General features: G+C 34.2%; 1 protein-coding gene across 1 annotated transcript; it reads left to right on the forward strand.

Moving 5' to 3' along the window:
* Window position 1: 1 nt before the first annotated feature.
* Window positions 2–10,902, forward strand: LOC125680369 (protein YIPF6-like). The gene is made up of 7 exons (XM_048919870.2): window positions 2–89; window positions 1,254–1,361; window positions 1,453–1,531; window positions 2,042–2,084; window positions 5,704–5,847; window positions 10,129–10,286; window positions 10,640–10,902. The coding sequence occupies exons 1-7, from the start codon at window positions 57–59 to the stop codon at window positions 10,759–10,761; spliced, it is 687 nt and encodes a 228-aa protein (XP_048775827.1). The 5' UTR covers window positions 2–56; the 3' UTR covers window positions 10,762–10,902.
* Window positions 10,903–11,131: the final 229 nt, after the last annotated feature.

Here is an 11,131-nt window from a genome sequence, read left to right on the forward strand (position 1 = left end):
CAGTTCTTTGCTGGTAAATTCCACTTCCGAATGTACAGGATATAGAAATCTCCAATATGGCTGACGTGGATTTCCTAAAGAACCAAGAGGTGCAAATAATAAGATATAAACTCTATGCAATGAGATATATGATCAAAAGTCACTGATACTTCTGTCCACATACCAAATCTGTTTTATTTTAATTTTCTGAATCGCAACACCCAAGTTTCAGGATCGTGAAATGAATGGACTGTAAGATTTGTTCGAATTTGCTCGGACGTTCCAATGTTTTCCAACTGCCGAACTGATACAAACATATAGGTCCATGATTTCGACAAAGTGTCAGAACATGTATTGGCTTAAGCGTTAATCATAAGGTTTTTTTTCAGCTTCCGAATGTAGCGGGAAAATAATCGAATTTCGAATACAGTCTGAGAATTTAACTTTTTAATTGGTATAGACAATAGATCAATGTCTTTTTGATGCGACATAGACCTGACCAAAACTCCTTGTAGGGAATGCAATACATTTCTCTCCCCACAAACTTCAACCATACTCATCCGTTCTGCCAGTGTGGCTTAAATTCGCTTTTTCTTTCTTCTTTTTCATATAGCTTGCGTTTTTCTTGTTCTGATTCTTTTGTTTGTTTAATGCCAGGCTTTAATTGTGCCTGAAAATACTTTAACTGCGGAATCATTTACAGTTCGTATGTTGACCTTCACCTCAAAATTATTTTTGCTAAGTCGGACGAAAAAGTTTATATTGTTTAGGAAAATTTTAATTTAAAAATTGATCCTAATAAAATTTACCAACGCAAATTTTTAAAAAAGCATCGACATTTAAAGACATATGAATCATACGCTGAACTATTTGTCTAGAGCACTTGTCATAATCTTCAAACCGCTTAGACACTTAAGTCGCATACTTTAAAATTAACAGAAAGAAAATCCAGGTCACACAAATAAATTTTGACGATTGTTAAAGAGAAAATATTTATTTTAAGTGCATTATTTCACACACACGTATCGGACTGCGAATATGTACTGTTGTAGGATGTCCAGATATTTTACTCGGTAAAATTAGTATGGTAAAAATTGGTTAAAGATGGACCTTGAATGCAACAACAACAAATAGTTTCCCCAATATGGATATAGCAAAAATGCCTTTAATGAATTGAGGACATCACATGGTCCTATGTTTTGATATTCATTCAGACCCTTATTAAAACTTTTCTGTTTGAAAACTACATCTGTACATTTTTTTTTTTGCTGTAGGACATGAATGATGTCCCTTTGGAAGGTGAAATCCAGGCCACTGATTCCGGCAAAGATGGTGAAGAACAAGAACTCAGCACATTAGATGAACCGGTCAGGGAAACTATAGTGAGTGTGCACATTTTAACAAATCAATGTCATCATAATTGATAATTTTGAATGTTTTTTAATTATAATGTTGATGAATATCATTCTACAGATGAGGGATTTACGAGCGATAGGAGTCAAGTTTTGGCACGTCCTGTATCCCAAGCAAAGTAAAACTCTGCTTAAAGAATGTGAGTAGACCTCTGATGAGTCGGGGACAATGTAACAGAGTTTTTGAAAACTGACGTATTTTCTTTTAAACTAAGAAAAAGTGACATTTACATTTCATTGTTCTGACTGATACAATTGTTAAAATGTCCAGCATGCAATAGTTGAATTTCAAAATCTGTGAACTAAACACATTTGATTGCACATTGAGGCAACATATACAAGATGCAGACTGAAAGAAAATTCTTCAATTGGCAGATAACTTGCAGTAGTCAAAGAGCATTGTAATATTAAAGTGTATTTGTCTATTTGTGTTGTAGTAGTTAGGGCTATATGGACCTTGGATATTGGCCTGGGTAGCTCAGTTGTTAGAGCACCTGACTAGTCATGCAGAGGTCCCGGGTTTGATTCTTGGTCCAGCCATAGATTTTCTTATCTCTCCAATATATACTACCACAGTGTGTACACCATGGATAAAAAAATATTATTGATACTAATGATTTAAAATAATTTTATTTAAATTTCCATTTCAGGGGATCTGTGGGGCCCATTAATTTTATGTGTGTTCATGGCAATGTGAGTATTAGATCTCATTTTTTTTCTTAGTTATTAAAGGGACATGGGACACGATTTGAGCTGTGTTTTTGTTTACATATAATAGTAAAAGTTTCATGTAAAGCAGATTTTTTCAATTCACAAGTTAATTCTGAATACAATTAAATAGTTTCTAGTGTTTGGCACATCTCATTTTGTTTTAAACATGCTGTTTTCTATTAAGGTGGGTCCTTAGTCCTGGAATTTTGGGGTTTAGGTAGCATTTTTTTGTTTGGAATCAATAAATTAACATTCATAGTAATGAAAAAAGGCAAAACAGTTAAGAATTTCCATATTAATTTTCATTACAGACACTACTGAAGTTGTGTACCCCTATGTAGATTTTTATGAAATTCATTCGAAACAGTTATTTGTTGTTATTTTAAAATAAAAACAACAAAATATTTTTTGAATTGCATTTATTTATCGGGAAACATGTCAATAACTAAAACACATGTCATTTTCAATATGTTCATCAAGTTTTAGAATGATATGTGCAAAATTATTGAATTAGCGTTATTCTCCAAAATGTTAAAAAACAAACAAATGTGGATGCATTTTCCTTATTGCATGGTTTACATATCATTTTTTCTGTTTATATTAGTAGATGTACATCTGTTATAGTTATTTATGGAAAAAAATCCATACCTTTCCTTAATAATTTCAAATCTATAGCTTCCAGAGTATGTATACCCCAATAAAAAAAAAAGTCTGGCACCATACAGTTGAGCTATTCAAAATCACTCGGGATTAAAATTTTATGTAATTTCATGAAAAGACACAGATAATGATTCCTTATCACCTTGGTAAAATGTTAGTCAAAAATAAAGGAAATCTATTGCATAATGAACTTGATAAAATGATTTAATGAAAACAGAGTTATTGTCCTTGGATTCAGGATTTTGAAACATATCATTGACTTTTCAAATATAACTAAGACTTTTGAAATATTGTATGGCTAGCAAGATTTTTTACAATAACTATTGAAAAAGGCTCCAACAGAATTTATGTTCCTGTCATTAAATCATTGACTTTGCAAAATCCTATGACGTCACAGGAGTGTGGAACTACGTTAAGCCATCTATATGTAAACAAAAACAAGGCACGAACCTTGTTTATATAAAAAAGAATTGCGGGTGCTGTATCTCGCTTGTAAGTCAACAACTGATATTCAAATTTTGGTTGACCATTAGAAATACTTTAGTTAAGCATTGAAACCAATAAAAATGGAAAAATAAAATTTGAAAATTTTCAGCTCAAATCGTGTCCATGCCCCTTTAATGTTGGTCATTGACAAGTATGCTTAAGGCCAAAATAAAATATATGTGTGTTTCCAGTTTCCTAACCCTTCCTACATTTTTGCTTCCAACACTAATATTTTTTTTAATTATGGATGATATACATGTATGTAAATGAAATAAAAATCCGCAGTTTTCAAACTGGAATCTTTTCTTTTCACCTTCAAATTTCTCTGATTTACATTTTGAATACTATTGATCTTGAAAATGTTCAAAAAGTATTTTTAATGTATATAGAACTGTATTCAAACCATATCAAAACTAAGATTATGAATAAAATGGTTTAATAAAATAAAAATCTTTTACCTACGAGGACGAGTCAATAAGTAACCAGCTTAACTTATTTCCGGTTGAAATCCACCTCTTCTTTTTTAATGTAATTGCCCTCTAGTGTGATGCACTTAGACCAACGGTGTTCAAGTGCCATCAGCCCAGAACTGGAAAAAGTCAGGGTCCTTTTCAAAGACCCACTCCTCAACTGCCGTCACAACTTCTTCGTCAGACCGGAAATGACGTCCACAGATATCCTTTTTCAAGTTTGGGAATAGGAAGAAGTTGCTAGGAGCTAGGTCAGGCGAAAAGGCAGGATGTGGTATTAATTCATACCCGCTTCGCTCTACAGCATCCATTGCAACTTTGCAAGTGTGGACTCAGCGTTGTCCTGTTGCTGCAAAACACCTTTAGAGAATTTACCTCTGGATTTTTTACAGATGGCGATTCTCAGCTGGTCTAGCAAGTTTGCACAGTACACTCCAGTTATTGTACTTCTCTTGGGTAAAAAATCCAACATAATAACAACTTTAGATAAAAAGCATGCTTTTGCATCACTAGCCATGTTTGGCACTCAATATCTTATTAAAGAATGACTCGATACGCATGCAATTTTGCACCCAGGTGTAAGACTCCAAAGTGCGATGGGACTCCAAAGTGCGATGGTCATGCCAAAGTCCGATGGTCTGCGCCAAACCCCGATGGTGTGGCATGCCAAAGTGCGATGGTCTGCGCCAAACGCCGATGGTATGGCACGCCAAAGTGCGATGGTCCTCACTCATGCGCCAAAGTGCGATGGTCTGACACGCCAAAGTGCGATGATCTGACATGCCAAAGTGCAATGGTGTGACACACCAAAGTGCGATGGTCTGACACGCCAAAGTGCGATGGTGTGACACGCCAAAATCCATTGGTTTGTAAACGACACAGTGTTTTGGTACTGTCTGAACCAACCATGTGTTGTTTCACCAAAATATCAGTGCAAAATCCATGTACAAAAAATAAGAATAAGTACTTATTTCATTGCCATCTAGTTGTGTTATTAAACACAAAATTTTCCAACGCGAAATCATATAGAATGTTTTGTATTATAGCACACCCCCAGGAATTTAATACGTGTACGTCAAACTAATGATAATGAATAAAAGAATATTTGGACGAAGAAGATAGTTCGACAACAAATGTACTTTGCCGTTCTCACTATCCTCAACAATGTAAATCTTGCCGTTGCTGTCGTCCATGTAACATTTCTACAGTTTTATTTTGAAAGATGTTAAGAATGACGTCACAATGACGTGATGTCACAAACATTACTGAACTCCGCACCATTGGACTTTGGCATCACCATCGCACTTTGACGTCCGTAACGTTAACAAACCATCGCACTTTGGCGTGACCATTGCACTTTGGAGTGACCATTGCACTTTGGAGTGACCATCGCACTTTAGAGTCTTACACATGTATTGAAACAAGGCATGAAAATCGTTACCATCTTGGTCAATTGAAAATGGGATAGGCTGGTTACTTATTGACTCGCTCTCGTACCTACCCTACCAATATTTGGGGGAGTGAAATAGGAAACACACATATATTTTATTTTGGCTGAAAAAGAAGAATTTGAAATAAGTGTGCAAACAATTATTTTTGAAATGCTACTTTTTGTGAATGCTGCTTTATCAAAAAACGTAAGAGTGCAGGCTTAGACATACAACTTTTTTTTTTATCACATACACATGATTATGTATATGTACAAGAAAGACAGCATAACCATTTTATGTCCTAATATCAAGATTGTGGGCAAAACTTAATTTTTATGATACATGTAGCTTAATTCCATGATAGCATAATTCCAGTTCTTAGTCATTTTTATCAAACTGAGAATGATGAAATTACATCAAGAATCACGAAATGCACTTAATTTTCATACAAGAATATAGAATTCGATGGGAACCCTTATCATACAGTATATACTACTTTGTCATTTTGGATAAGATTATCCATTTAAATTCATCACCATCACTGTTTTCTTTCAGAATGTTACAAGGATCTTCCACAGACAGCAAGAGCAGTAAAGACAGCGAGAACGATGGAGGGCCTCAGTTTGCTGAAGTCTTCGTCATATTCTGGGTCGGTGCAGTGGTTGTCACTCTCAATACAAAGTTACTGGGAGGAAATATGTAAGTTATAGGTGACAAATTCAATGTAGATTGATATATAGAATTTGTTTGTGCTTTATTATGTGTTTGTAGACAGGCATGTACAGCTATAGTGTCTCTATAAACTACTAACTGGAATCATAAAAAAAGTTAAGTTTGAAATGTTTTATTTTGCTGACAATACAGTACGTAATTGTAAGGTTGTCAAAATATTTCCCAAAACTCCATACTCAGCAGTATTATCTGATGAAAGTATAGAAAGTGTATTACATTTGGCTGTGTATTCTATTTAGCGCCTTTGGCGGAACGCAGCTTCCGCTAAATCAAGTACATCGCTAAATGCCATCCGTAAATCTAGATGTTTAAAGTAATTCAGGAATGCGCTAAATCAAATCTACGCTAACTTGTTGAAAAATCGATTTCCGCCAAATATCGTACACGCCAAATATAATACGTTTACAGTATCAGATAGAATATATAGGTCATTACACTTTTTAAGATCTGAGACATACATAAACAGAATCATATATCAATGTCAGAAAATTGCAATTTTCCTTCAACAGCATTATCAAAATTTCACAAAAACTGGTTATAGTAATATAGAGGTATTCATAATAGTTTCATGAAACAAAAATATACAAAATGTTTGTGAAAAATAAAGGAAATCTATTGCATTTAGCCATTATGGACTTCATAAAGAATTCAATGAAAACAGAGTTATTGCCCTAAGATTCAATATTTTGAGACATTGATTTTTCATATATAACTTGAACTTTTGAAATATTTCATGTTAATAAGATTTCTTACAATAACTATTGAAAAAGACTCCAACAAAATTTATGTTCCTATCATACATAAATCTATATAAATCATTGATTTTTCAAAACCTTATGTGTGTCTTACTACAAATGAAATAAGGCCCAATTGATAATTAGTTTCTCGGGCCAAATTTTGATGAGGCAGTCAGGTGTTTTTTGTTCTTTTTTTAACATACCTGAGCTGAAAGCTCAAGTGAGCTTTTTTGATCGCCTGTTGTCCGTCTGTCAGCTTTTTACATTTTCGATTTCTTCTTCAGAACCACTGGGCCAATTTCAACCAAAGTTGACAAAAAGCATCCTTGGGTGAAGGGCTTTCACGTTTGTTCAATATGAAGGTTTCAAAGGGGAGATAATCACAAAAATGCGAAATGGGGTCACTCATTTAAAAATCTTTATCTCAAGAACCACTGAGCCAGAAGAACTGAAATTTACGTGACAGCTGCCTGACATAGTGCAGATTCAATTTTCTTAAAATCATGACCCCAGGGGGTAGGGTGGGGCCACAATAAAGGATCATAGTTTTACATACAAATATATATGGAAAATCTTTTCTCAAGAACCACTGGGCCAGGAAAGTACAAATTTACATGAAAGCTTCCTGACATAGTGCAGATTCAAGTTTGTTAAAATCATGACCCCCGGGGGTAGAATGGGGGCCACAATAGGGGATCAAAGTTTTACCTACAAATATGGAGACAATCTTTAAAAATCTTCTTAAGAATCACTGGGCCAGAAAAATACAAATTTACATGAAAACTTCCTGACATGGTGTAGATTCAAGTTTGTAAAAATCATGACCCCCGGGGTTAGGATGGGGCCACAATAGGGAATAGAAGTTTTACATACAAATATATAGGGAAAATAATTAACAAGAGGCCCATGGGCCTAGAATCGGTCTTCTGATACATTGTAGAACAGGCAAAAATTCTCACTTGGCAAGATTCATCAATTAACAAAGTTTGATGATGTTAAGTCAAATAGTACCTGAAAATTTAAATGTAACTATCCAAAAGTAGGTCACAGTGACCTACTTTTGGTCGACACATTGAAGACTCAAGATTCATCAACTGAAAAATCAAATAGTATTCAAATATAGCCATCAAATTCCAAAAGAAGGCCAGTGACCTACTTTTTGGTCGACACACTCCAAAGACTCAAGATGCATCAACTGACAAAGTTTGATAATTGAAGTCAAATAGTATCTGAAATATTCAGTTATAAACGTCAAATTCCAAAAGTAGGCCACAGTGACCTACTTTTTGGTCAACACACTCTGAAGACTCAAGACCCATCAACTGACAAAGTTTGATGATTGTAAGTCAAATAGTATCTGAAATATTCAAATATAGCCGTCAAAATCCAAAAATAGGTTATGGTGACCTACTTTTTAGTCAACACACTCTGAAGACTCAACATGCATCAACTGACAAAGTTTGATAATTGTAAGTCAAATAGAATCTGAAATATTAAAATATAGCCGTCAAATTCCACAAGTAGGTCACGGTGACCTACTTTTTGGTCAACAAACAATAAAGACTCAACATGCATCAACTGACAAAGTTTGATGATCCTAGCTCTCATAGTGTCCAAAATATGCATCTAAAATTGAAAATGTGAAATTTGAATGTCTGCAAAATTCAAAAAGTAGGTCACTGTGACCTGCTTTTTTATGAATATGTTTTGAGGCCTCTAGACGCATCAACTTACAAGGTTTGATGATTCTAAACCTCTCGGAATCTGAAATAACAACCTAAAATGTATTCATAAATGATTAGCCATAAAATTCAGAAAGTAGGTCATGGTGACATACTTTTCACATGACGCACTTCAAGGTCCCATGATCCATCAAGTGACAACTTTTGATGATTATACGCTCAAAAGTGTCCAAGATATGCATCAAAATCCATTTAATAATAATTACCTGCGAAATTCAAAAAGTAGGTCACCATGACCTTCTTTTGAGACAACATGATATTAGGTCCTAAGATGCATCAACTGACAAAATTTGATGATCCTAGTCCTTATACTAAGCAAAATATCAAAGTTTTAACAAAACAAAATTTAAGATCAACTTTGAAGTGACCTTGAGGCCACACCCTTTGCCCCAGGATGATGTCTTGAACATTTTTTTTTATCTACAACCTATCCTCATCCTTATGCATAAGTTTGGTGATAATTTGCTCAGTGGTTCTTGAGAAGATTTTTTAGCAACCACTACTTTTGTTTGCATTTTCCTAATTATCTCCCTTGTTAAAGGGTCACAACCGTAGTTTGAGTACAAATGAAAGCCCTTGGGCCAAGGATACCTGTGACAAATTTGACAAAAATTGGCCAAGGGGTTCTTGAGATATAGCCCTTTTTCCAAAAAGTTGACGCACACCACACGCCAGACACATGACCATATGATTAGCTCTTTGAGCCTTCGGCTCAAAAGAGCTAAAAATCCTGTTCTGAAGAATTACTGGGTCAGTATAGTTTACATTGACATAAAAACTTCCTTACATGGTGCAAATTCAAGTTTATTAAAATCATGCCCCAGGGGAAGGGTGGGACCACAATAGGGTCACAATTTTTTTTTAACACAAATATATAGGGAAAATCATTAAAAATCTTCCCAAGAACCATTAGGCCAGAGAAGTTTGCATTTACACGAAAGCACATGTGAATATATAGGGAAAATCTTTAGATATGGGCCAAGGTGACTCAGGTGAGTGATGTGGCCCATGGACTTCTTGTTTTGTGTTGACTGTAGGAATGTACATGTTTATATAGTGTAAGCAATGTAATTTTTTATTTCTATTAGAAATAGCGTCACGTTACTTACTATTTTATAATATAAACCAAAACTGCTGAAGGAAGATTCATCAAAAGTTTAGACCGTTTTAAAATTTTCATTTTTAAAACTGAAACTAAATAGATTTTTAATTTTGACTTTCTTAACTATGTGTTTTTCATTTAGCCAAGTTTACGAAAATAATCTATGTGTATAGAATTTGTTACAGTCAAATCATTCATCTATAATTCAATCATCAATTCTAAGCTTTCGTAGTTTGAAATATGAAATCAAGTGAAAAATGAAATCCTTTGTGAGAGATAATGTGAATCTTTTCATTTAGATCAAGTTACTTTGATGTAATATTTGTTACAAACTTTTTTTCAAAAATGATGAAAATAAAATCTGTTTTTGAATGTAAGATAGATAAAATTTACCATATGGAATGGAATTCATTCCCATGGTTTTTCAATTAAGTCCAAAATAGTGAGAAATATATAGGAAGTGGTAATATATTTCAACTTTTGAACATCATAAAAAATTTACAAGTCCCTTGGGTGTTTTTTTTTGGGGGGGGGGGGGGGTATTTAAGAATTTTATATTTGTACTTATTACAAGCAAGAAATACACATCATCCCATCATTGTATCAATGATTATAGATATGTCTACTTTCATGAAAATTAAAAATGTGATATCCTATTTACTTTCAGCTCATTTTTCCAGAGTATCTGTGTGCTGGGTTACTGCGTGTGTCCGTTGACCGTAGCACTCATCGTATGTCGAATTATTTTGGTGGCCTCGCAGTCTACGGTGTTGTTTATTGTCAGATTCGTGGTTGTCGTGGCAGCGTTTGGATGGTCTACATTTGGTAAGTGCCATGGAAATTTTGTTCGGAGGCAAAAATGTTCAGTTCTGTAAACAATTGTATATGGCCTCGTTTTTACTTCAGCTCAATCATTGCTATTTCACTGGAGTTTTTTTTAAAAAACTGTGAATTTTAATAGCCATAACATTTATATAGAATGGACAAAAATGAATTTAATTCTTGGTGAAAACTGATTATCAAATGACAGTGAAAATAATGATGAGTGAACTCAATGTATAGAGAATGATATACAGAGAATTGAAATACTGTTCCATCTCTAGCTATATTACACTCCACTACTGAGCTAACTCTTGTGTTTGTACAGAGTATCTAATATGATACACATCTTCTTTCAGCTTCAACAGCTTTCCTTGCAGACAGCCAGCCCTCGCATCGGAAAGCATTGGCTATATATCCTATATTTCTGTTCTACTTTGTGATTAGTTGGTTAATTATTTCACACACACATTCATCTTAGCACAGAATGAACTAAAACAGAAATCCATGTTCGCTTATACACAAGTATTGTAAATAGTATTTATGAGATTCTTCACATCATTTTCCTGTCTTTTATTTTATTGTGGTGTATATAAGAGTGATATTAAATCATTGAAATGTTGAATAGCAATTTCTTTTCATTATCAAATATTAGATGATAGTATACATTAGAAGATATCAAACATGATATGATATTAAACTGCGAGCGATAGCCCAGCCATTACGGAGCTCACTTTGCAATGAGTTCGATTCCAGATTCTGACGTATTAAACCCAAGACGTTAAACATTGGTAGTGACTGTTCCTTTGCCAAGCTTTCAGCATTAAGAGGTGAGTCGGGTCTTTCAGATA

Source organism: Ostrea edulis, chromosome 2 (genome assembly GCF_947568905.1).
Source record: "Ostrea edulis chromosome 2, xbOstEdul1.1, whole genome shotgun sequence".
NCBI classification, from domain to species: domain Eukaryota; kingdom Metazoa; phylum Mollusca; class Bivalvia; order Ostreida; family Ostreidae; genus Ostrea; species Ostrea edulis.

Coding starts and splice junctions, on each gene's coding strand:
- LOC125680369 (XM_048919870.2), top strand. CDS start 57: ATGGCTGACGTGGATTTCCTAAAGAACCAAGAG. Junction 1,362..1,452: donor AACCGGTCAGGGAAACTATA/GTGAGTGTGCAC, acceptor ATCATTCTACAG/ATGAGGGATTTACGAGCGAT. Junction 1,532..2,041: donor TAAAACTCTGCTTAAAGAAT/GTGAGTAGACCT, acceptor TTTCCATTTCAG/GGGATCTGTGGGGCCCATTA.